The 27,971-nt window shown below is 41.5% G+C and overlaps 1 protein-coding gene across 3 annotated transcripts in view; it reads left to right on the top strand.

Annotated features, from left to right (window-relative positions):
* Positions 1–27,971, top strand: part of ANO6 (anoctamin 6) — a 200,350-nt gene that overhangs the window by 28,459 nt on the left and 143,920 nt on the right. For 2 of the 3 annotated variants that reach the window (XM_027093542.1, XM_027093540.1), the window contains exon 2: positions 11,000–11,059. The exons of the other annotated variant lie outside the window; for it this stretch is intronic. In XM_027093542.1, the coding sequence (XP_026949343.1) occupies positions 11,000–11,059 (60 nt within the window). The remainder of the gene's footprint in view (positions 1–10,999; positions 11,060–27,971) is intronic. 3 annotated transcript variants of the gene reach the window in all.

Here is a 27,971-nt window from a genome sequence, read left to right as displayed (position 1 = left end):
CAGGTATGGGCTTCAGGAGTTTGCGAATTCCTAGAAGTTGTATATAATATTTTATGTTTATCTGCTTCTGAGAAATTTTCTGGGGAGAGGATCCTTGAATTTCACTATTTTCCCAAAGAGTTGCATGGCCTACGAAAGGTTAAAAACCACTCTTGACAAATATTCTGCCACTGGAAATGGGTGAGGTGAGGGGCGGAGGACAGACAGTGATTCGAAGATAAACTGTCCCCAGCTGCAGCTGACAGGGGTGCACCTGGGCATTCACAGGGCAGTCACTCACCTGCTAGGGCCGCTGAGGGCCTGGTCACAGTGGGCACTTCAGGCAATGGTTCCACGCACACTTTTCTGGCTCCTTTCAGCCAGCAGGCTCGTTCTGCTTTCTGTTTGCTCCATCTAAGCCATTACAGTGTTCTTTCCCTGATAGTCAAAGCAACTCTCCAGGGCAGGAAACATTATGGGGTTGAAAGACTGGGGAGAGAATGAAAGCACCATATGTTTTATTCCAAAAATAAAGTAAGGAGGTGAGCATGTGAGGGGAACAAGAAAGCAAATGCAGTAACCAAAGCAATTCAGTGGCAATGGTGTTAAAGAGACTGCATTAAAAGACTGCAACTGCATTAGCCCCCCAGAGACACTGTGGGGTCAGCTCATTCATTCCTCAGTGGCTGGTAAAGAGATGTGTGAATTACCCGACTCCTAGAATCCTGTCTGGTCAAACCCAGTGTCCTCCTCCGCCCCTCTGTGCAGCTATATACCTTTGTTTAGAACATATTGCACTATGGTGTCCTTGTTAACACACTTTTCTTCCATAAGGCAAGACTGGCTTATTTTGGAATACCCAGCATTTACCGCTCAGCTCAGGACATGTTTATTGAAAGAACACACTCGAGCTTTCTAGCCTGAGAGTAGTGGGGTTCATAGTTCAGTCTGCACAAAGGAAACCCCAAACAGCTGAAGACTTCCGTCATCCTTTGTTTGGTTCTTTTCCTGCTTTGCCCAGTGAGGCACTCAAGTAAAAGAGCTCATCAAGGAAGGGAGCAGATCTTCTGCAAAGCTACAGGCTGCTCTTTTGAAGGGAGAAATGTGGTGCAATGTTGAATCCGATGCAATCTCAGAAGCTATCGGCTTGCTAAACAGTGTTGATGATGACAAAGCAAAGCAAGGGACAAAGGTTACGGAAGCAGACAGAGGGCACTACCGGTCACACTTGGATCTGTCTTGGGAGCGCCCACACACCCCCATCGGTCGCCCCAAGTCAAGTAACCTTCAGAAGCATAATGATTAGTTGTATTTTCCAAAGCTCAACATTGGGATGCATGGATCAGGTGCTGCCTTACGCGAAGCTCAGCCCTGCTCCCAGGGATTTGGAGGATCCCTTACAGTGTTGGGGGGAACTTGCAGAGGGCTCAGAGCTTGTTTAAAGGAATGAAAGGTTTTAAGATGGGAACACTGAAGAAGGAAGTGAAGGGTGGCTTCATGGTCTCAGGTGTGTGAAATACACAGAGAGTAGTGATTAATATTTTCCTATTACTAAGGAACAAAGAATAAGAATATTGTTTTGAACTATATGAGAACTGAATTGATGGGATAACTTAAAATATTATTGAAAATATCTTCCTTTACTCCTATCATATTAACTTTGTTTATAGACAGTTGGTCATTTTTAGCATTCAAGTCATTTACTGTTGCTTTCCCAGATTAGATACTCTTTTCGAAAGAAGGAAAGGAAACCAGTGATACTGATTGAGCACCTACTGACTGCAGGCTCTGCTCTGGGTTTTCTTGTGTCTCAGATTTGCAAACATCATCCCATTTAATACCCAAGGGGCAGGTATTATTATCCCCATTTATTTGTGGGGAAACTGAGGCCAGGAGCGCTCAACATGACAATTATAGGTGGCAGTCCTAGGTCTTTTTTATATGTTACTTCAATCCTGAGTCTGTGCAACTCCAAAGGCCTTGCTTCTAATTTATCCTTAAATGTGGTGATTCTCATGTTTCCTGAGTCTGTCTGGATGCCTCATTCTCTACGAGGCATTCCAAACTGGCCCATCCCAGGTCCGGAAAGCCTTCACCTCTGAGACAAACTGTGCATTTGATGCAGTTCGGCACTTAACGTGTCCAAAACAATCATCTATTCCTATTTCTCAGCCTGGACAAAGCATACTTACGGAGCAGCAAATTTGTAATGCATGCTTTCCAGCATTGCAAAAAGAAAAAGAAGAGAAAGACATTTCAATATAATAAAGTTAAAATTTTAACCCTCATGGCATGCCTTTGGGTTGTCTCCACAGTGTGGGCAAGCACAGATAGTATGCAGTATCAAGGCTCATAGCAAGGTGAATGATTCTCATCCAAATTAAACCTGTTGGTAACCAAACCTTCCTATCCCTGACGTCTGCTGTGCCACATACTTTTCTGATTGTAGTGTTACAGTCAGCTCTCTGTATCCACAGGTTCTGCGTCCACAAATTCAACCAACCGTGGATCAAAAATATTCCCCCCCAAAATTTCCAGAAAGTTCCAAAAAGCAAAACTTGAATTTGCCACAAGCCAGCAACTATTTACATAGCATCTATATTGCATTAGGTATTATAAGTAATCTAGAGATGAGTTAAAGTATACAGGAGGATATGCTTAGGTTATATGCAAATACTACACCAGTTTATATAAGGGACTTGAGCATCCAGGATTTGGGTAACTGCAGGGGTGCTGGAACCAATCACCCACAGATCCCAAGGTATGACTGTAAGTGGTCCATTGTAGATATTTTGGAAAAAACAGAAAATTGCAAATAAAACAGAAATCACCCCTAATGCTACTGCTCAGAGATAAACCAAACATGAATACCTTAGTGTGCTTCTTTCCAGCCTTCTAAAAACGCAGAATTTTATATAGTTTAGAAATACAGTATCCTGTCTTTCCACTTAACTTGCCTCATAAGCATTCCATAATATTTATTTTTCATTGTGGTAAAACATACAGAACGTAAAATTGACCATTTTACCCAATTTCAAACGTATGATTCAGTGGCATTATATACATTCACCGCTTTTCGTCTCCAGGACCTTTTCATCATCAGCATTCCTTATATTTAAAAATGCTTCACAAACCACATTTAATAGCTGCATAATATTCCACTAGACAGAACCGACGTGGAAGCCTTTGCTAGCAAACATTTCACAGATACTTATTTTGTCTTCACTGTGAGGTAGACTTTGTGGCTGAGTCCATGAACAAAACACGGTTTTTGCCTCCAGGATCTTAAGTCTGGTGAAGAGGTTGTTCATCAGCAGGCAATCTGATTCCCATGGAGGGTGAGCACAGGGGCTGTGGATGAGAGTTTAAGTCGAGGTACCATTTACATAATCATCCCTTGATCGTTGCAGATCTAACGTGTAGCAGATTATTTTGCTGTTATAAATAATACTGTGAGACTGTTGTAGGTATAAATATTTTTTCACATTTCAGATTATGAAGATTTTGAAAGGGGACTTACTGGACTACTCATTGTAACAGGGCAATAAGTAGAACTGGTTATTGTCATTTCTCAAGGTCAGGGGCGGCCACAAAACGTTTTCATTTCCTCTTACACCTGATGAGCTCTACCAACTTTTTCATAAATGTGCATCTTACTTGCATTTGGCAGGATTGTGTGAAGCGTTGGGATTGGGTAAAGAGTGTATCCGACGAGGAAGAGCTAGGAAGGGCAGAGGCAAAGTGATTGTGGCCTAGGTCAACATTGTAGCACAGGGAATGTTCAACCTGTCAAGCTGTTTGTACTCATTTCAGAGGCCTTGGTTTAGCTCAGGCTTCAGGGCTCCCTTCTGTGAAATTCCAGACTTGTGCACGTGAAGCCCACTGTGCAATGAAAGTAGCCTATTAAAAAAAAAAAAAAGTAACTTTATCATCTAAACAGAAACTTCTGGTCTTTTGTCCAAGCTGCAAGAGACTTTTGGATATCATACAATACTTCCCTGTTCAGACAACAGATGAAGATTCTGAGGCTTAGAAAAGTTAAGAAACATTCTGAAGAAAACCAGTTGGGTGGACAAAGCAGAGAGATTCAAACTCATTTCTCTTGATTTATCTGGCGGTCACCCCATTACCTGTCCCATGTTGTCTTAGCCTTTGTTCTTCTCTTTACAGGAATCCTTTTCTTCTTCCCACTTCTAAATTCCTTATTTTGTTCTCTGCTGTTTTCTTCTAAGATGTTACTCATTTTCGGTACTGAATATGTATATGTGCTGGCTGATATCTGTCTACAGTCGTCACATGATGCTGGTGTGTTTGACTTCCTTTAGTTGACTAATTTGACTGCTAACTCTCTCTTCATCTGGGCCTCATTGTTTATTGGAAAGTTTCTCTTGGCTCTGGCGAAACGAATCAGTTATGCCTTATTTTTCTCCCTTTGTGTTAGTCCCTTTGGGTAATTTTGTGGGTTCTGTTTGTTTTGTTGTTTTGTTTTTGAATTAATTTTAAGAAGTAATATACCCTTCAATGATACAGTAAATGTTGAAACCTGGTTCAGGGCCAAAGAGTAAGCAGTTTTTAAATAGATCATGTATGTTGAGAATAGGAATATTAACATGGATCTCTGATGCATTAATTTCATGATGTTTGATACATAAAGGTTAGTTGGTAAACCTTTTACCATGTGTACAAGTGTATGTATTTATGTAAATGTGCATGCATTTTTTTTTTATGCGTAGTAACTCTTCCTTCTAAGGTCAAGTTGACAAAAAGAAATAAAGATAGCATTGCTTCCTGTTAGACAAAATGCCATTATCTTCAGTAGAGCTTCATATGTATCTAATGACTCTAAATATAGCGCTGTGGGCCCTCTGATAATAACCAGAAAAAGGAACTTAAAAAGCCAGAGCGCCAAATGTGGTCTGAGGCTCTCAGCCCCAATATGAGGTGATTATTATGCAGTTGGAAAGTCCTGTAGCTTAGATTCTAAACAATTTCTGGTAATCAATATCTCAAAATAATTCACAGAGTTATCAGGTCCTTTCATTTATGAGTGAAAGGAACAATTCCTCATTTATCTGAAGTCTTTTATGTTGGCAATTCCATCCTTAATTAAAAAGGCATTGGCATTTTCGTTATGAAAATTGTTCTTGTGGATTTATATCTGAGTCTATTAATTTAGTGTTTCAAAACTGATTAGCCTTAACCCATATAGTTACTTTTATACAAAGGCAACTTGAAAATTGATTTTGGAGTATCTTGATTTTAAAGATCATTTCAGACATCCGATTTGCCTGTGTTGGTTCTCCTGTATTGATGTATTAAGTTCTGGAGAGCTAAGGAATAAATGCAGTACATTTCACTCCAAAAAAGCCATTATCATCCTCTCTTTAAAGGACTTGAGAGCCCAAGGAGACATACCCTGCTTCTGCGCCTCACACTTGTTCTCTCACTCATTTCCTTCTCTGTTTTTCAGTGTGGAATAGTCATTATGATAATAATAGCAATTATATTTTCTTAAGTGCTTACTGTCAGGCCATGTGGTATGCCCAACTTTAGTATTCATAATAGCCCTATGAAGATAGGTAGTATGATGCCCATTTTATACATTAGGAAGCTGAGACTTTTCCCAATAGATTACATGATTAACCTCCTTTGATTAACCCTTTGATTGATTGATTCCCTGTCATTTCCCTGTCATTTCTCTGGTCCATTCTGTACGTCACTGCTGGTCCCATCTGTGTTCTATAATATTCTCTTTCAGAAACACCTTTAAAGACTCCCCAGACTTCAGTCAGTCTACAGGTTGGCCCCAATTGCTTTAACTTTATATCCCACAACCTCCTTACAAGAACCTGCACCACAGACCCCAAGGTGAGCATACTGTGTACTTTCCCCCACTGTTCCCCTGCCCCAGCTCTGGCAGGTGCCTACTATGTGCCAGGCACTCTGTTAGGATCTTAGGTACATAGTTCTTGCCTTTAAAACTTTATACTCAGTGGCAAGGCAGACCTGGATATATTACCTCTCCTTAGCCTTTATGTGTCTAATACCAGATTGGTTTAGAGCTCTTGCCCTTGTTGAAACTTTTCCCTAACCATTCAAGGCAAAAGTGAGTCTGCCCTCCTCAGAACGTGGCCTGAACTGACTGTACCAAATACTTAGCTTCAAGTTTTGATCTTCTTTTCATGTGCCTGGATCTTAGCCCACTTCTGCGTTATAGAATCTGTAGGTAAAGTCTGTGGCTTTAATATCTCTTTTAACACTAAACTCTAATTTTTTTTTTTGCGGTACGTGGGCCTATCACTGATGTGGCCTCTCCCGTTGTGGAGCACAGGCTCCGGACGCGCAGGCTCAGCGGCCATGGCTCATGGGCCCAGCCGCTCCGCGGCATGTGGGATCTTCCCGGACCGGGGCATGAACCCGTGTCCCCTGCATCGGCAGGCAGACTCTCAACCACTGCGCCACAAGGGAAGCCCAACTCTGATTTTTAAAGGGAGGATTGATTAATTTATAAAAATCTATATAATTTTATAAGGATATTTTAGCCTAGGAATATCATACTTTTAATATATTGCATTGTGACCTGAGACCACATGTATTAAGCTATAAAAAAATTAGGTGGGTACAGAAATATGGCATTTTGTTTTGTTTTTTGAAATTTTTACAAACCCTGGTACCAAATCTTTTATTTTTTAAATTGATTAATAATATTACAGTTACACCTTCTTTTTCATTAGTTATCAGCACAAGAAGAAAGCCTTTTGAATATAAGCCAAGCCTTTAAAGGACACTAATAACATACCTTGAGCTCTATTCCTTTTTTTTAAAAATTTTTTTTAGATGTTGGGGGTAGGAGTTTATTAATTAATTTTCGCTGTGTTGGGTCTTCATTTCTGTGCGAGGGCTTTCTCTAGTTGTGGCAAGCGGGAGCCACTCTTCATTGCAGTGTGCGGGCCTCTCGCTATCACGGCCTCTCTTGTTGCGAAGCACAGGCTCCAGACGCGCAGGCTCAGTAATTGTGGCTCACGGGCCTAGCCGATCCGCGGCATGTGGGATCCTCCCAGACCAGGGCTCGAACCCATGTCCCCTGCATTAGCAGGCAGTTTCTCAACCACTGCGCCACCAGGGAAGCCCTCTATTCCTTTGAGTTATGGGATTTGTTAAGTAAAAGGTAAGTGGCATAAGCAGACTGAGTCCTGACTGAGATAGGAAACCTGTTCTAGTCCTGGCCCAAGTCACTAAATTGGGTTACCCTGATCTAGTCAGAAGCATCATGTGCCCCAGTTTATTCACATGCCAGGTGAGGCCATCTTCATCACAGCAGACATAGCGGGGTTTTGACCCACTGAAGACTTTTGGGCGCCTGTCTCCATGTTACGTTAGTTTGAATTTCACCCATCTATTTATGTATATACAGGCATCCCTGGGAGATGCTGTGGGTTTGACTTCAGCCCGCCATGATGAAGCAAATATTGCAACAAAGCAAACATCGCAATAAAGCGAGTCACAAATTTTTTGGTTTCCCAGTGCATATAAAAGTTAAGTTTACACTATACTGTAGTCTATTAAGTGTGTAATAACATTATGTCTAAAAAACAAGGTGCCTACCTTCATTTGAAAATATTTTATTGCTAAAAAATGCTAGCCATTATCTGAGCCTTCAGCAAGTCATCGTCTTTTTGCTGATGGAAGGTCTTGATGTTGACAGCTGCTGACTGATCAGGGTGGTGGCTGCTGTGGCATTTTCTTACCGTAACAGCAATGACGTTTGCCACATTGCTTGACTCTTCCTTTCACTTAGTAACTGGCCTAGTTTCAATATTGTGGTGTCTCAGGGAGCAGGGAGGCCCGGGGAGAAGGAACAGCTGGTTGATGGAGCAGTCAGAGCACACACAATATTTATCAGTTAAGTTTGCTGTCTTATGTGGGTGCAGTTCGTGGCGCCCCAAAACAATTACAGTGGTAACACCAAAGATGACTGATCATAGATCACCGTAACAAATATAACAATAATGAAATAGTTTAAAATATTGTGAGAATTACTAAAATGTGACACAGAGACATGAAGTGACCAAATGCTGTTGGAAAAATGGTGCCAATAGACTTGCTCGATGCAGAGTTGCCATAAGCCTTCAATTTGTAGAAAACACAGTATCCACAAAGTGCAGTAAAGTGAAGTGCAGTAAAATGAGGGATGCCTGTACTGTGTTAGTGTACTAGGGCTTCCATGTAAAATACCAGACTGGGAGGGTTAAACAACAGAATTTATTTTCTCACAGTTCTGCAGCCTGGAAGTCCAAGGTCAGGGTGTCAACAGATTTGGTTTCTTCTGAGGCCTCTCTCCTTGGCTTGTGGACACCACCTTCCCGCTGCATCCTCACATGGTCTTTCCTCTGTGTGTGAACATCCTGAGGTCTCTCTGTGTGTCCATATTTCCTCTTCTTCTAAGGGCTCCAATCAGATTGGATTAGGGCCCACTCTATCAGCCTCATTTTAACTCATCAGCTCTGGAGAGGCCCGTTTCCAAATATAGTCACATTCTGAGGTACCGGGAGTTAGGGCTTCTACATATGAATTTTGAGGAGACATAGTTCAGCCCATAATATCTATTTAAAATAACATTCATTTGTTTTAAATTATATCTAGAGAGACTAGTACAAAAAAGAAACCAAAAATAGCCTTCCTAGTTAAGGCCTATTATTTAACAGCAGTGGGGTGGTAGGTACCTGAAAAGATAATTCAGACTGTATTGAGGGTATAAAAGGAAGAACGACACTCTCCTAGCCCCCTTCTCCTACACTAAGGCAGCTTCTTTAAATACATTTACATACACGTTTACGTACTCTGTTTAGCTCTAAACAGAGTCCAGGGGCCTTTTTTCCTCCTGTCTTCATGTATCCTACGAAATACATATCTCTGGATCTGCACACGCTCTGGACTGGCCTTCTTTTAAATGGCTACATAGTATTCCGTTGTGTATGTACGAGATTTTAATTTAACTAGTCACTTATTAATGGGCATTTAGATTGTTTCCAGCCTCCTCAGCCCCCCACCAGCATTATGGAGATGCATTTCTTTTTAATACCCATTATGGAAAGAATAGTAATGGGCCACCTAATAGAAATAACTGGCGTCTGATTTTGGTGACGACAGCCGTTGTTTTTCACCTTCCTGTCTCTTGGTTCGTACAGGAGTTGTTGTGAAAGGTGTTTGTCTTTCTTGCCCTCCAGTCCCTGACCATATGCCAGTAGTACCTCTCCTTCCTGCGTAATGTGAAGGAAGGGCCTCCCTGGGTGGCCTTAGGTCATCTCTGTACAGCAGTCCTTCCTCCTCAGGAAGAAAGGCTCTCCAAATCAGCAGGCATAGGCTCTTTCTAGTTAAGCAAAATCGTCTTTCTTGTAAGCATTGCTGTTTCCTTGTCCACACCGACATATGCATCCTTTCTGGCTGCTTCGACCCTTCAGAGAGGGGCAAGCTTTCTAATGGCATGCGAGCATTCTTACCGCTAATCAAGATTTACAGCTGAGACCAGGACGCCCAGCCGCTCATTGGATTTGCAGACCCTCTAAGCGAACAGCAGCAGCTCCAAGATTAAGTGCAGCGCAGGGGCCCCAGCCCTGTTGTCCAGGCCGTTCCTCCTTCCCCAGGCCCAGCCTCTTAGTCCCAGGTATCATCTGGCGTTACTTTATAAGCTGCGTCACCCTGCAGATGTTCTTTTCTGAAGAATTACTTTCATTTCTGACTCATTTCAGGAAATGAGGCAGTCGATCAGAGGTGTTCTTCGTTTCCAGACCTCCAGAGAGTTCATTTTCTCCGTGGATTTCTAACCACATGTGGGCAGTGCTTTATTTACCCAGATGTGAGAAATAACAGTAATGAACAGCCCTCATCTTAAGGAGCCCTTACTTCCCTGAAGAATCCCATGTGAGGGCCCAGAGGTGGCTTATGCTGTTATTAACATAAATATTTCTGAGGCTTTGGTTTCATGATGCTTGTAGACATGCTGTGTGTATGAGTTTGGTGCAGGCAAAATATAATTTAGCAACAGATTTAAAAGGTAGTCTGGAGTGTTTCTAATGACTGTTTGTTTAGTTCACCATTGCCTAATAAGTGGATTTAAGTAACCTTGGGGGTAGGGAATATAATGTTCATATTACAGTCAACCATGCAAATCATATTCTAAGTATTGCAGAGCACACACCATGGAGTCACTTTATAGATGTAGTCCTTGGAGTTTTGAATTTAGAGCTGAGAGCATTTTGGAGTGGACATTTTCTACCTGTCATGCATCAACATGAATTATGCACATGTCCAAAATCAAGCCTACTGTGTGTTACAACTCTGTCGGGGGCTTTTGGCACTCAATTCTCTTTTTAATTTGACATAAGAATTCTCATTCTTCTGGGAGAAACTGGCTTCTCTTTCCTTCCTTTTCCCATCTTTCACTGGCCATATAGGAAACTGAAGTCTTGAGAGGGCCTAGAACAGTGGTTCTCAATCTGGGCTGCACCACGGAATCAGCCTGGGAACTTTCAAAAATACCGATGCCTGGGTCCCACCTCCCCAGAGAGTCTCGCCTAATTGTTGGGAATGCAGCCTGCACTGGGAGGATGTTATTGTGCCCTAAGGGTTGAGAACCATAGGCTTGAGAGCTCATCTCAGCCCGTGGTTCTCAGCCTGGGCTGCAGGCTAGCATCACCTGGAAAGCTATTGCCCAAAACGCTGCTGCCCCACCAATTAAAACCACACTTTGGGGGGAAGGATCCAGGATTTTTAGAAAGATCCCAGATGATTTCTGATGCACAGCAAGGATTAAGGTCAACTGACATAATCTAACCATCGCATATCATAGATAAGGAAAAGGAGAACTAGAAAGGTCAAATGGCTTGCTCAAGGTCAGATCCTGGTTGTTGCAAAAGCAGGTCTGGGACTCAGGTCTGGTGCCTCTGACTGGTCTTTCTGCTGCCTACCTGGCCCCCTTATATTTGTTTGTTGTATTTATTGATGCCTCCTCATCCTTCAGGTGGTGTTCCTGCCTCCAAGAGGCCTTTAATGGCTCCTGCCACTCTCCCATCCGGCCTGGGTAAGATGTCCTTCCTTTATATTTGAACCACCCTCCTTCCCCTTCCCCTTGGACTGTCAGCTCTAGAAGGACAAGGCCCATATCCTTTCAGTAACTTGCTGGCATGTAATGGGGGACCTAGATAATGTTTGTGGAATTGAAATTCCCTAACCTTTTATTCACCAATTAGCCCACATGGATTGCTAAAAATAATCCACTCCTTTTGAAAGTAGCTTCTGAGAGCAAATGTTATTGTTACCTGTCGACCGCCCACTGTGCTGTGGGTCAAGATCTCATACACAAGGAACTCCCACCCTTGCCTTCCAGGAGAGAGAGTGGGGGGGGGGGGGGGGGGGGAAGTTTGTCAAGGGGATTTTGATGACAAAATAATGAAAGCAAGATTTCTGTGACTTTACATGTTGCTCAGGGTATTTATAATATCCAGGGACTTGCGAATAACATACTTACAAGTGTGTGTGGTGTCAGTGAAAGGGGGCATGTGGCATTATCTTAAGACAAAATGAAAATACTCTTTCATAAAAATATGTTTTAAGGACTAAATTATTTCCTTTATCATAATGCATATATAACTGAGCAACCACATCCACTAGCATAGCTGAATTAAATCCTTTGGCTTCTCAGGATTAATATGTTAACGTCTTTTCAATTGAGTAAAAAACTATTGAGGAGATCAAGATGGGGGAGTAGGAGGATGTAGAACTCACCTCCCCATGTAAGCACATCAAAAATTACATCTACACGTAGAACAACTCTCACAAAAAACCAACCAGACAGTGGCAGAAGATCTCTTAAATGACCAAAGCTGAAAGAAAGATCCCATGTAACTGAGTAGGACAAAAAAAAAAGTCTTCAGGATGGGACCAGCACCCCTGGGGGGATCTGTAAAGGAGGGAGTGTCCACACAGGCAGGCCCTTGCTGTATGAAACTCCCCTGTCTGCTGAGAGGCCCACTGGGACAGATAGGGAGCTGGAGGGGCCTGGACTCTGCTCATGAGGCATGTGTACATGCTGGCTTGCTAGCAATCAGAGCAGAGAGAGACCAGCCCTGACGCTGACTACTACCACCTTGCTGCACTTCCAAGCCTGAAATGCATGCTGGGCAGGGCTGCTAGTATGTACTAAAGTGCTGAAACTGCAGCGAAGGGACCTTGGGAGAGGACTTGGTCTAGCTGCTTTGAGACAGGCTGGAGGGCCTGAAGTGAGGTCCATTGTTAGTGCATGTAGGGTGGGACGTGGGTCCACCAACGGAACCCCACTTTCAGCTTGCTAACAGCAGGGCACGGCTCCGGTGGTGCAGGCCTTGTGAGCATGTACAGGGTTGGGGTGGGGCTGACATCTGAGCTCATTATCAGCCCTCCAACAGTGGGGCCAGATCTGGGCAGCAGTGGACTTTGTTGGCGTGCACACGTGGTGGTTGGTGGCATCACAGAATCCCATGTCCTCAGTGGATAGCCCCTGGATAGGATTATGCAGCAGTTCCTTTCTCAGCAGGAGTGCTGTAGTTAAGCCCACCTCACACCACAGCTTGGAGCTGGATCTGGGGTGGACAGGTCCAGGAAGAGGCCTGCCACAGAGGCAGCACAGGTCCCAGGCCACAGCACAACCACCTCAATTCCTGCAGCCACGATGCTCCGGCCTCCTCCACCAGCTTAGTACTAGGTCTGGGATGAATACAACAGAGAAAGGAATGTGGCCTTGGGCTGCTTCTGGGCAAAACCTTGGACACCTGCATGGGTAGCACATAGGTTTGCCATGACCACAATGGGTCTCATTTGCTTCAGGGCTCACCTCCTTGGGGGCAGAGCATATACTTAAGTACAGTGGAGCTTTATTGAACCTGACCCTCAGGACTTCTACTGCAATAAGTGGGGAGCAGACCTCACCACTGACATGGCTGTGACAGCCATGGAGCAAAGAGGAGGCATCACCCAACACCCAGTGCAGGATCTGGACATCAGAACAGCAGTCAACCCCCTGTCAAGGGGATAATGTCCAGCATACTCTGAGGAAAGATGTGGCAGGCATTCATACCAAAAACAGCCCAAGCACCAAAAATATTGGACCCACAGCCTGCACAGGAATGCTCCCACATAAAAACAGCCCTTCAAGAACAAAGTAGATAACTATTTCTCCTAAATTCATAGAGACAGAGAAATGTAAGTAATGTAAATATAAGAAATGTAAGTAAATGAAAAAGCAAAGGAACTACTCACAATTAAAAGAACAAGAGAAATCCCCTGAAAGAACAAACTCAGTGTACTTGACCCTGAGTTCAAAAAGGAGGTAATAAAAATGCTAAAGGAATTAAGAAAGAAATTCAGGTCACTGTAACTAGAAACCAGAATTAGGAAGCAATCAAAATTAGACAATTTGATTGCCAAGATAAAAACTGATCTAAAAGCAATGAATAGCAGACTAAATAACACAGAAGAATGAATAAGTGATCTGGTAGATAGAATAATGGAAATCACCCGACAGAACAGTGGACAGAAAGAAAAATGAAAAAAAAAAAAAGAAAGGAACATATGAGATTTATAGGGTAATATAAAACACGCCAACTTATGCATAATAGAGGTTCCAGAAGAAAAAGAAAGAGAGGAGGGGATTGAAAATGTATTTGAAGGGCTTCCCTGGGGGCTCAGTGGTTGGGAGTCCGCCTGCTGATGCAGGGGACATGGGTTCGTGCCCTGGTCCGGGAAGATCCCACATGCCGTGGAGCGGCTGGGCCTATGAGCCATGGCCGCTGAGCCTGTGCGTCCAGAGCCTGTGCTCTGCAACGGGAGAGGCCACAACAGTGAGAGGCCCGCGTACCGCCAAAAAAAAAAAAAAAATGTATTTGAAGAAATGGTGGCTGAAAACTTCCCAAACCTAAAGAAGGAAACAGATATCCAGGTATAGGAAGCACAGAAGGTCCCAAACAAGATGAACCAAACAGACCCACACCAAGACATACCATAATTAAAATGGCAAAAGTTAAAGATTCTGAAAACACTAAGAGAAAAGAAAGAGTCAGTCACGAGGGAACCCCTATAAGGCTATCAGATGATTACAGAAACTTAGCAGGCCAGAAGGGAGTGGAATGATATATTCAGAGTCCTGAAAGGGAAAAACTTACAACCTGGGATACCCTGCCTAGGAAGATTATCATTTAGAATAGAAGGAGAGATAAAGAATTTCTCAGGCAAGCAAAAACGAAAAGAATGCAGCAATACTAAACCTAACCTAAAGGAAATATTGGAAGGTCTTCTCTAAGTAGAAAAGAGTCAAGAATCTATAGGAAAGGGAGACTCACAATAAGAAAGGCAAATATATAAACTGATTGAAGATTACTTAAATAAGCCAGTACATAGATTAAAAAACAATAAAATAATTTTTGTGAAAGCAGTTATAACTACAGTTAATAGCAAAAGGATAAACATGAAGATGTAAAATAGGGCGTCAAAATCACAAAATGTGGGGGAGGGGAGTAAAAAGATGTAGATCTTTTAGAATGTGTTTGAACTTGTATGACTATTAGTCTAAAGCCAGTAGATATAGTTATGGGTCAACATACTTAAAAACCAGGGTAACCAAAAATCAAAATTATACAACAGATTCACAAAAACCAAAAACAAAGGAACTCAAGCATAATACAAGAGAAAACCATCAAACCACAAAAGGAAAAACAAAAAGGACAAGAAATTAATAAGAAGAACTATAAAATCAACTGGAAACAAGGTTTAAAATGGCAATAAATACATACTTATCAAGAATTACTTTAAATGAACTAAATGCTCCAAACTAAAAAACTAGAGTGGCCGATTGGATTTAAGAAGAAGAACAGAAAGGAACCAATAATATACTGCCCTACAAGAGACTCAGTTTAGGCTGAAAGACACATATAGATTGGAAGTGAGGGGTTGGAAAAAGATACTTCATGGAAATAGAAACTACAAGAAAGCAGGGGTAGCAATACTCATATCAGACAAAGTAGACTTTAAAACAAAGTTCATAAAGACAAAGAAGGACACTGTATAATGATAAAGGGGTCAATACAAGAAGAAGATATTACACTTGTTAACACATGCACCCAATATGGGAGCACCTAAATATATAAAACAAATACTAACAGACATAGAGGGAGAAATTGACAGGAATACAATTATAGTTGGAGACTTTTAATACCCCTCTGACATCAATGGACAGATCTCTAAGACAAAATCAATACGGCAACAGAGACATTAAATGATACCATGGAACAATTGAACTTACTTGATATTTACAGGGCACTACATCCCCAAAACCCAGAATACACATTCTTTTCAAATGCACATGAAACATTGTCTAGGATGGACCACACACTAGGGCACAAAATAAGCCTCAACAAATTTAAGAGGATAGAAATTATTTCAAGCATCTTTTCTCACCACAACAGAATGAAACTAGAAATCAACCATAGAAATAAAAATACGAGGGGCTTCCCTGGTGGCGCAGTGGTTGAGAGTCTGCCTGCCAATGCAGGGAACACAGGTTCAAGCCCTGGTCTGGGAGGATCCCACATGCCACGGAGCGGCTGGGCCCATGAGCCACAACTACTGAGCCTGCGTGTCTGGAGCCTGTGCTCTGCAACAAGAGAGGCCGCGACAGTGAGAGGCCCGCGCACCGTGATGAAGAGTGGCCCCCGCTCGCCACAACTGGAGAAAGCCCTCGCACAGATGCGAAGAACTAACACAGCCAAATAAATAAATAAATAAATAATTAAAAAACCACGAAAAAAATGATCACATGGAGACTAAATAACATGTTACAAAAAAAAAAAAAAAAGTTACAAAAAATCCAGTGGGTCAACAATGAAATTAAAGAGGGAATCAGAAAATACTTCAAGAGAAATGGCAATGAAAACACAACCTTACAAAATCTATAGGATGCAGCAAAAGCAGTTCTAAGAGTGACATTCATTAGCAATACAGGCCTTCCTTAAGAAACAAGAAGAATCTCAAACAGCCTAACCTACCACCTAAAAGAACTAGAAAAAGAAGAACAAACAAAACCCAAAGTTAGCAGAAGGAAGGAAATAATAAAGATCAGAGAGGAAATAAATAAAACAGAGATCAAGAAAACAATAGAAAAATCAATAAAACCAAGAGCTGGTTTTTTGAAAAATAAACAAAATCAACAAACCTCTAGCCAGGATCACCAAGAAGAAAAGAGAGAGGACCCAAATAAACAAAATAAGAAATGAAAGAGGAGAAATAAAAACAAATACCACAGAAATACAAAAAATAATAAGAAAATGCTATGAACAAATTGGACAACCTAGAAGAAAGGGACAAGTTTCTAGAAATATATAGCCTGTCAAAATTGAGTCAAGAAGAAACACATAATTTGAACAGACCAATCACTAGAAGTGAAATAGAATCTGTAATTTAAAAAAAAACCAAAAACTCCCTGCAAACAAAAGTACAGGACTGAAAGACTTCACTGAGGAATTCTACCAAACATACAAAGATGAACTTATCCCAGTCCTTCTCAGACTATTCCAAAAGATTAAAAAGGAGAGAACACTGCCAAATTCATCTGTGAAACCACTATCACCCTGATACCAAAGCCAGACAAAGACATTACAAAAAAAGAAAATTACAGGCCAATATCTTTGATGAATATCGATATAAAAATCCCCAATAAAATATTACCAAACTGAATGCAGTAATGTGTAAAAAGGATCATACATCATGATCAAGTTGGATTCATTCCAGGGTAGCAAGGATGGTTCAGCATACACGAATCAATCAATGTGGTATACCACATTAACAAAAGAAAAGTCAAAAATCATATGATCATCTCAATAGATGCAAAAAAAGCATTTGCTAAAATTCACCATCCCTTCATGATAAAAATTCTCACCAAAGTGGATACAGAGGGAACATATCTCAACATAGTAAAAGTCATTTATGACAAACCCACAGCCAACATAATACATAATAGTGGAAGCTGAAAGCCTTTCTCCCAAATTCAGGAACAAGACAACGATGCGCACTCTCACCCTTTCTATTTAACATAGTATTGGAAGTACTAGCCACAGCAATCAGACAAGCAAAAGAAATAAAAGGTATCCAGATTGGCAGGGAAGAGGTAAAATCATTATTTGCAGATGACGTGATACTCTATATAGAGAAGCCTAAAGATGCCACACAAAACCTATTAGAACTGATAAATGAATTCAGCAGGGTAGCAGGATACAAGGTTAATATACAGAAATCTGTTGCATTTCTTTACACTTACAAAATATCAGAAAGAGAAAGTGAAAAAATGATCCCATTTAAAATCACACTGGGAAAAAAACAACAAAAAACTGTGAATAAACTTAACCAAGGAGGTGAAAGACCTATACGCTGAAAACTATGAAACATTGATAAAGGAAGCTGAAGGTGATTCAAAGAAATGGAAAGGTATCCCATGCTCTTGGATTGGAAGATTTAACATTGTTAAAATGGCCATACTACCCACAGCAATCTACAGATTTAATGTGATTCCTATTAAAATCCCATGACATTTTTCACAGACCTAGAACAAATAATTCTAAAATTTATATGGAACCACAAATGACCCAGAATTGCCAAAGCAATACTGAAGAAAAAGAACAAAGCTGGAGGCATAACACCCCCCGCCCCAGACTTTAGACAGTACTACAAAGCTACAGTAATCAAAACAGTGTGGTATTGGTACAGAAACACACATGAAAATCAATGGTACAGAATAGAGAGCCCATAAATAAACCCACACGCCCACAGTCAATTAATCTACACCAAAGGTGGCAAGGATATACATTGGAGAAAAGACAATCTCTTCAGCAAGTGTTGTTGGGAAAGCTGGACAGCTACATGCAAATCAGTGAAATTAGAACACTCCCTCACACCATATTACAAAAATAAACTCAAAATGGTTTAAAGACCTAAATATAAGATATGATACCATAAAACTCCTAGAAGAGAACATAAGTGAAACACTCTTGGATATAAATCATAGCAATATTTTCTTAGATCAGTCTCCCAACACAAAAGAAGAGCAAAAATCAACAGATGTGACCTAATCAAACTTAAAAAGCTTTTGCATAGCAAAGGAAACCATCAACAAAACAAAAAGACAACCTCTGAAATGGGAGAAAATATTTGCAAAGGATGTGACCAACAAGGGGTTAATATTTAAAATGTACAAACAGCTCATATAACTAAATACAAAAAAACCCCAAAACAAATGCTAACCCAATCAAAAAATGGGCAGAAGACCTACATAGACATTTCTCCAAAGAAGATACACAGATGGCCAGCAGGCATATGAAAAGATGCTCAGCATCACTATTTATGAGAGAAGTGCAAATCAAAACCACAGTGAGGTATCACCTCACACCAGTCAGAGCAACCATCATCAAAAAGTCTACAAATGGTAAATGCTGGAGAGAGTGTGGAGAAAAGAGAACCCTCTTACACTGTCAGTGGGAATGTAGATTGGTACAGCCACTATGGAGAACAGTATGGAATTTCCTTAAAAAACTAAAAATAGAGCTACCATATGATCCAGAAATCCCATTCCTGTGCATATATACAGAAAAGACGAAAACTCTAATTTGAAAAGATACTTGAACCCCAATGTTCTTCGCAGCACTATTTACAGTAGCCAAGACATGGAAACAATCCAAGTGCCCTCAACGGATGATTGGCTTAAGAAGATGTGGTATACACACACACACACACACACACACACACACACACACACACACAGGAATATTACTCAACCATAAAAAAGGATAAAATATTGCTATTTGCAGCAACATGGATAGACCTAGAGAATATCATACTAAGCAAAGTAAGTAGGCAGAGAAAGCAAATATTATATATTACTTATATGTCAATCTAAAAAATAATACAAATGAATCTATATACAAAATAGAAAAAGACTCACAGACATAGAAAACAAACTTATGGTTACCAATGGGGAAAGGGAATGGGGAGGGATAAATTAAGAGTATGGGATTAACAGATACACACTACTATACATAAAATAGATAAGCAAGAAGGATTTCCTGTATAACACAGGGAACTATATTCAATATCTTATAATAACCCATAATGAAAAATAATCTGAAAAAAATATATATGTAACAAAAATAAAAAACAACAACAAAAAAAAACTATCACTCCTCTGTCATCTCAGTTTACTTAAGGTCATGCTCCGTGTCTTCTTGTTATTTGAAAAATGTTTCCAGATTTGCAGTATTTATGTTTACTATTGTAGCCGTTACAGAGATTTGTCTCAGAAAGCAGATTACAACCAGTATCTCTTTACCTTACAGGTAGCCAGGAGGCTGCACAAAGGGGTAACAGAAAGTAGCTGTTTTTCTCATTTGGAGAATTCAGAGTTATAAGTTTTTGGAGCCAAGACTGCAAACTGGGCTGCATTGTAGGATAGATGTTAAAATGATGTAAAGAGATTGCAGACAGTAGCCAATAATGACCCAAGTGCGTGAAATCTTTTTGAAGTCTTAGTAAGACTTTGTGGGTTCATGCTTTATAATTGGGAGTCTTCGTATCCCAGGTAAGTGGCAGTGTGGCAGGGTGTAAATAAAGCCGCCATTTATCAGGGGAAATCTTCCCAAAACAAATATCCTTAAAATTTTCCAGAGAAAGCTAAGTTACTTAGCTGGAGGTAAATATACAACATTTTTATATTAAAATAATTTCATTATATCGTGAATAAAATGCAAAGTTTGCATAACTTTTTTTTTAAGATGAGAAATTTTAAAGAACCACTTTCCAGTCTCTCCTTTGCTGCTACTTGGATGAAAAGTTAAACCAATAAAGGTTTTTGCTAAGTAACCAACTTCTATCTCACTAATTTCGGAGGCTCAACAGTACATTCTGGAAGACACGAAGAAGGAGGGAAAGGAAGGGTTTATTAAATATGTAAGACACCATGTTCAGTGTTTTCACCCATGTTGTGCTGTCGAATCTTTATGGCTGTGCTGCAAATTAGGAATTATTCACAGCAGTTTTTGCATGTGAGGAGGTCTGTACGCACCTGTCCACCAGGAACCAGAGCCGAAATTTGAAAACAGATCTATCTGATTCCAGAGTCCTTGTATTTTTCCCCTGACATGGCCTTTCATGTCATGAGGGTGGAGGTGTCTCCAAAAGAGCCTTGTTATTAACTCTGAGTATTTGCCATGCTGGTGGAAGAGGAGGGCTGACTTTAGCTTCCCCTAGAGTTTTTTTTTTTTAATAGATTTAATTAATTAATTAATTATTTTTGGCTGCGTTGGGTCTTCGTTGCTGTGCGCGGGCTTTCTCTAGTTGCGGCAAGTGGGGGCTACTCTTCCTTGTGGTGCGCAGGCTTCTCATTGTGGTGGCTTCTCGTTGCAGTGCACAGGCTCTAGGCGCGTGGGCTTCAGTAGTTGTGACATACGGGCTTCAGTAGTTGTGGCTCGTGGGCTCTAGAGTGCAGGATCAGTAGTTGTGGCGCAGGGGCTTAGTTGCTCCATGGCATGTTGTATCTTCCCGGACCAGGGCACGAACCCGTGTCCCCTGCACTGGCAGACGGATTCTTAACCACTGCGCCACCCGGGAAGCCCCCTAGAGTTGTTATTAAACACCAGTAAGTTAATATTTACAAACTTCTGTGACACAGTTAAAAGCATTTCCCAACATTGTCCTATAAAGTTCTGACTTTAAAATGACATGTTGTTATTACAGTGACCTTCAGAGTTCCAGTGTATTCATTGTCATGATTTTAAAGGGAGGAAAGGAATAGTCAGCAGTGGCTATGTTTGGCCACAAGCCATATAGTGTCAGAATTTTGTGATCTCTCTCAGACATCATGCCTTTGACTTGAGGGAGGCAGCAAAGCAAAACAGTTGATAGTTTGTGCTTTGCCCTGCAATCCCTGAATTTGAGAATCCTGGCTCTGCTACACACTAGCTGTGTTACGGCAGGCAAGTGACCTAACCTCTTTGTGCCTTAATTTCCTCGTAAGTAAAACAAGAACAGTAATAACTTGATTGCTGTTTTAAGAAGTGTATAATATCAGGCCCGTAAGAGTTTAGAACTTTGCATGTTGCAAAGTTAGTGCTCAGGAAGTATTTAGCTATTCTTAGTAAAAGCTAGGTGCTACATGGCCCAGCAATCCCACTTCTGGGTACTGCCCCAAGAGAAATGAAAACCTGTGTCCACATAAGACATTTTAACAGAAGTTCATAGAAAGTTTTGTTCCTAATAGCTCAAACCTGGAAACAAATGTCCATCACCTGGTGAATGGATAAACTGTGGTACATCCACACTGTGGAATACTATTCAGTAGCAAAAAAGAACAAAATTCTGATAGGGGCAACAACACGGCTAAGTTTCAAAAGCATTGTGCCAGGTGAGAAATCCAGACATAAAAGCCTGCATCCTTTTTGATTCCAATTATGTGACGTTCTATAAAGGCAAAACTGTAAATCACAGAAATTAGATCCTTGCTTGCTGAGGACAGATCATTGAAGAGCAGAGGAGATTGACTGCAGAAGGGCAAAAGGAAACTTTCTGAGGTGATGGAAATGCTGTGTTTATTGTGGCGGAGGTTACGTGACTGTTTATGTTCATCAAAATGCATCCAGCTTAGAAAGGGTCCAGTTTTACTGTATATAAGTTACACTTCAATAAATCTGATTTTAAAAGTCAGGAACTGCAAGATGAACAAAGCATAGTGGGGAATAAAAGGGGTTAGAAACAATAAATCAGAATTGCCGAAAATGCAGCTATTCTACAGTTTCAGTTAGCATGTGAGATGGGAGGAATAATTTTGTTAATTTTCCTCTTACAGGCTGTGAGTTAGAAAAATTCAGAAACCTGTAGAAGAGTTCTGTCCTGCTCTAGCATATCTGATTCTCTTGGCTCTGCTCTGAGCACTGTCTGAGCTGTTGCCATTTCACAGACACAGGGATCTCCTGGGTTGCTGGCTGGGAGAATCCTGAAGGAGGGCTTGCCATGTGATGAGGCATTCATGGAAACAGATCCTTGGTATTCTAGATGAATAGAACATTCCTAGTCCAGATAACTATGTAGTCTGAGTACACTTATGGGGAAGGAATGTTATCTCAGAGCATTTTTCATTCATCATGAGTCACAGAAGCCCCAGCACTTTCTTTTGGAGCCAGCGCTATCTCAGCAGCCCAGGACATGGTCGACCACTCCCTCCTTCCTGAAATTCTTTCTTTCCTTGGCTTCTGTGATGCTCCTGCATCTTGATTCTGTTCACAACTCACTTGTTTTTTCTGTCTCCTCTGCTGGATCCGTCTCTCCCCATTCCTGGCCCCTGAACTTTGCAGCGCCAAGGCCTTTGTTCTCTGACCTCTTCCCCATCTTAATGTACTCCATAGGTGCTCGCCTTCATTTCCTTCATTTTCCAGTCTGCATGTTGATGATTTCATATGCTTACCTCTAGTCCCCGTCTCTCCCTTGCTTTCCAGCTAGCTGCCTGTTTTATCTCGTTACTTGGTTGTCTAATAGATATCTCAGACTTAACAGGTCCAAAACCCAAGTCTTGATTTCTTTTCTAACCCTGCACTTCTTCCATTGCTTCTCATCTCAGCAACGACTCTACCCAGTTGCTCAGCCACGAACCTGGAGTCCTCCTTGATCCCTGTCTTTCTCTCCCACCTCATATTCGAGCCATTAGCATCCATCCCAAATCCAAGTGCTCCTAATCTCCCACCCCCACGCCTAAATCCAAGCCCAGGCCACCACCAAGGCTTCTGGGACTTCTGCAGCCACTTCCCAAGTGAGCCTCTGCTATGTACCTCTTGCTCCAAGTTCACACAACAGTCACAGTGATCCTTCTGTGTTAGACTTTTGTACGACCTGCAGTGGACTCCCTACAAACAGTATACAGTTCAAACTCTCAGCTCTGTTGGACTTAAGGCCCTTGCTAACTCTCTGTCCCCATCTCTTCCCACTCTGCCTATCTCTTGAGGTGCCCCAGACATACCGGCCTCTGTCTGTGCCCTGACATGCTGCCCCCCAAGCCAAGAATATTGTCCATATCTTCCTCTCCATCTCTTCTCACCTCCCAACCCCTTCCTGTCTAGGATTCCCGTTCCTGCACTTCATTTAGATCTCCCTCAAATGCCACCCGCTCTGAGCTGGCCCTCATCTAAAATATCACTGTTACTCTATCCCCTTCACGTGCTTTATTTGTTTTCAACGCATTTCTCCCCACCTGAAATTGGTATATGAGTATTTGTTTATTGCCTCTGTCCCCTGGTAGACTGTAAGCTCCCTAAGGATGTTGTGCTGGTGTTTGATACGTATTTTCTGAACGACTGAAGGAATAAGAGAATTAATGTTCTGGTACCCCTATATTAAAAATTAAAGAGCCAAATATCTTCCTACACCCTAATATCCCTGTCTGTCTCTCACCCCATTTCTCTGTCCCCCTTTAAGGCAGAATTTCTAAGTCGTCTAGATGTACTGTAGCTTTTCATTACTCGTTTTCTTTTCACTCTGTCAGTCTGATATCTTTTCTCATCACTCTTGTGCAATTTCTCAGGGTCATTCAAGTCCTATGTGTTGCTGCCTCCAATGGATGCATTCCTGTCCTGTCTTACTAGGTCTCTGAGTAGCTTTAGCACAGTTTTCCATTCTGCTGTTGAAATTCCCTCCTAACTTGGCTTCCGCCGTCCCTACTTATTCCCTTCCTTATTCCTTTGCGGGCGTCTCCTTCTCTTGGGGACCTCTGAATGTGGAGAGTTCTTCAAGATGTGGCTTAGGCCCTCTTCTCCCTCTACATGCTCATCTGTTCCCAGGGCTTTACATGCCGTCAATGAGCTGATGACTCCCCAGTGTATGTATATGTCCAAGAGTGACCTCTTCTGACCTCCAGACCCCACATCTGACTGCCTCCTTGACGTCTCTTTGGATGTCTCATGCTCAAGGAGGAAGTCTTGTTTCGCTTCTGTATCCCATCTCCCTGAATCTGCCTTTCCACATCCCACCTCGGCCATCTTAGTAAATGGTACCACCATCTTGCCAGTTTCCAAAGTCAGAAACTTGGGTGTCATCCTGTGTTTCTCCTTCATTGTCCCCCTTTGCCCCAGTACTATGTTTTTTTTTGTTGTTGTTGTTTTTTTTGCTGTACACGGGCCTCTCACTGTTGTGGCCTCTCCCGTGGCGGAGCACAGGCTCTGGACACGCAGGCTCAACGGCCATAGCTCACGGGCCCAGCCGCTCCACGGCATGTGGGATCTTCCCGGACTGGGGCACGAACCCGTGTCCCCTGCATCGGCAGGTGGACTCTCAACCACTGCACCACCAGGGAAGCCCCTGTTTATAGATTTTTTGTGGTGGCCACTCTGACCACTGTGAGATGATATCTCACTGTAGTTTTGATTTGCATTTCTCTAACGATTAATGATGTTGAGCATTCTTTCATGTGTTTGTTGGCAGTCTGTATATCTTCTTTGGAGTAATGTCTGTTTAGGTCTTCTGCCCATTTTTGGATTGGGTTGTTTGTTTTTTTGATACTGAGCTGCATGAGCTGCTTGTAAATTTTGGAGATTAATCCTTTGTCAGTTGCTTCATTTGCAAATATTTTCTCCCATTCTGAGGGTCGTCCTTTCATCTTGTTTATGGTTTCCTTTGCTGTGCAAAAGCTTTTAAGTTTCATTAGGTCCCATTTGTTTATTTTTGTTTTTATTTCCATTTCTCTAGGAGTTGGGTCAAAAAGGATTTTGCTGTGATTTATGTCATGGAGTGTGGAACAGAGATTCTTAATGTTGATACGTGTCATGTCATATCATGAGATGTTTAACATGAGTTCCCGCCCCCATTTTTTTTTAAAAAGGGAAAAAATTAAGCCTTTATTTTTGTCAAAGTTGTGTATAATTATAACATTTTATCTAATTAGAAAATTATTACTTCGAGATTTGTTATGAAAAACAGCAGCATCTCCCCTTTCATTTTCTGTTCTCCAGAGGCATGTGTTTTCAACTTTAGCTGGTTATTTTAGTAATTACTTCTATATCTTTTTTTTTTAAGGAATTTTGCCTTTTAAAAAAAAAATTTTATTTATTTATTTATGGCTGTTGTTGGGTCTTCGTTTCTGTGCGAGGGCTTTCTCTAGTTGCGGCAAGCGGGGGCCACTCCTCATCGTGGTGGGCGGGCCTCTCACTGTAGCGGCCTCTCTTGTTGTGGAGCACAGGCTCCAGACGTGCAGGCTCAGTAGTTGTGGCTCACGGGGCTAGTTGCTCCACGGCATGTGGGATCTTCCCAAACCAGGGCTCGAACCCGTGTCCCCTCCATCGGCAGGCAGATTCTCAACCACTGCGCCACCAGGGAAGCCCACTTCTATATCTTTAATTAAGATACTGTGTTGTTACTTATCTATTTTTTTTTTTTAGTTTGAGGAGTTATCTATTGCTGAAAAAGTGAGTATTTAGCTCCCTTTCATCTACCCCTGCCCCTCTCCCCTCCTCACACAAACTCTTCCACCCCCTCCGCTCTCAACTGTAATTGTATTGTAATTTTGGTGAGATCAATACGCAGTGTTTACTTTATTATAACTGTGTAATACTATCTACAGAAGAGCCCTGTAATATCGTTTGATTGCTTTTCCTCTCGACTACCCAGCAGATATTGATTTTTTTTAATCTCTTAATTTTTGATGTACTTATGAATAGTCAACCTCAGACTGTACCCCAGCTGTAAATCTTCTCTCTAAATTACTCAACCATATAGAGAATCTACCAGATTCATATTCTGGGGGAAATTTCTCCAGAGCCTTCTGATCTCTTTGTCTCGGTTGCTTTCTCAGCCCCCAAACAGCTAGGGCTTCCCCTTTGCTGCCCTTCTGAGGTCTCCTTTTGCCTACCCTGTTTTGGAGTCATCAGTCTCTGGAACTATGACTTATTCTTTGTTGGTTTACCTCTTCATTTTGGTGGAGCACATTCTCCAGTTTCTTATGAAAAATGGGTGTGAGAGGTAATTTTTTGAGACTTGCAGGTCTGACATTGCCTTTGTTCTCCACTGGCTTTTAATTGATGGCTTAACTAAGTTTATAATTCCAGAAATCACCTGTTCTCAGAATTTTGAAGCTTCTGCCATCCATAGTTGCTCTTGAGAAGTTCCTGTCATTCTGACTTAAAATCCTTCATGTGAGAAACCTTTCTCTTGAAGTTTCACATTGATGTACCTTTGTGTAGGTCTATCTACATTTTACATGCTGGAAACTCAGTTGGCCTTTTTACTATGGAAACCCCATTCTCCCACATCCCCACTCCTGTCCTTTCTTTAAAGGGAAAACAATGTCCTTTAGTTCTGGGGGAAAGATGTCCTTTGATTCTGGAAATTACGTCTTCCCCTCCATTTTCTTTGACCATGAACACTCTGTTATTTGATATTTGCTGTCCTGAATTGGCCCTCAATCTCTGGGTCTTTCCTGTTTTCCATCTCTGTCATCCTATTCAACTTTCTTGGACATTCCTGAATTGTATCTTTCAAGCCACCTATTGAATTTTTAATCTGCCTTCATTTTAATTTCTATGAGCTCTTTTATTCTCTATTTCTCTCTCTCTTTAATAACGTCTTGTCCTTATTTCATGGATATGCTTTTCTCGGATCTCTGAAGATGCTAGATTTTTTATTTTTGTTTTTTAAAATTTCTTCCTGTGATATTTTTCTCTTCTCTAAGTTGTTTTGCTGTTTCTCTGTTAGGTGCTTACCTTAATATCTGGAAAGTCTTGCTGTTCCCTCCTGTTTTAGATTAGCTTTGATAGTGGATGGGGTTTGGCAATTCTGGGCTTCACTCTAGGGGGACCTGGCTGGGCTGTTTTTGTTTTGTTTAGGAAATCCTGTTGTTAGTATCTTTAGGTCCTTTTTTTTTTTTTTTTTTCTTTGATTCCGCAGAGAAAATACGACTAGTCTGAAAGCAGAAGACCGGGGGCCTCTCCATTCAGCGGTAATTTTTTGTGTAATCTCTTCAGTATGGAATCCCCTTCCCCAACTATGCCTAGACTCCTTCAGTCCAAAGATCCTTTATTGGCTCTTTTCAGGGAATACATTTCCAGTCTTCTCCTAGGTGGGGCCTGGGGGTTTGGAGGCAATCACTTGTCTTCAAGGAGTGAGAGAGAGTACTGTGGGTTCTTAAACTTTTTTTTTTTTTAAGTTTTTTTTTTTTAATGTGGACCATTTTTAAAGTCTTTATGGAATTTGTTACAATATTGCTTCTGCTTTACGTTTTGGCTTTTTGGCTGCGAGGCATGTGGCATCTTAGCTCCCCGACCAGGGATTCAGCGTGCACCCCCTGCATTGGAAGGTGAAGTCTTAACCACTGGACTGCCAGGGAAGTCCCATGGGGGGTCATAAACTTCTTAAACAGACTTTCAGCCATTTCTCCGCCCCACCTTCCCCACCATTTCCAGAGGAACCTGTTGCCACCACCCTCAGCCTCTTGGGGGTTTATAATTTAAATGGAGTTGCTTCTAGGTGGTCCTAGTTTGGGATTGAGCTTTCTCCAGTCTGTTCAGCCATTTGCCATTGGTCTGTGTGCTCTCCATCTTCCAAAATTGTGTTACTGTCTCTAATTCTATTCTCTTTGTCTTTATCTCTTTATGTTCTTGGATTTGAGGAGGGAACAGAGCTAAATGCATGTGTTTAGTACTTCTTTAAATAATTGTTGTTTATGATGCATTTGATCACACTTATGAAACAGATTTCTACATAAGCTCTGAATCTCCATTTTCACCAAATTCAATTCTTTACTTATCTACAGTCAGGGTGGGGTGGAGTGTGGTAGAAAGTTCTCTGGACCGGGAGTTAGGAGACTTGGGGTCTATTCCCATATTTGCTGCAAACCACTTAATCCCGAGTATTCTCATCATGATTTCCTCATCTAGAGGGCCAGGGAA

Source organism: Aethalodelphis obliquidens, unplaced genomic scaffold, assembly GCF_003676395.1.
Source record: "Aethalodelphis obliquidens isolate GAN/ISIS:26980383/991018 unplaced genomic scaffold, ASM367639v1 scaffold84, whole genome shotgun sequence".
Taxonomy (NCBI): domain Eukaryota; kingdom Metazoa; phylum Chordata; class Mammalia; order Artiodactyla; family Delphinidae; genus Aethalodelphis; species Aethalodelphis obliquidens.
The sequence above is the reverse complement of the archived record's forward strand: the minus strand, read 5'-3'. Positions and strand labels throughout refer to the sequence as shown.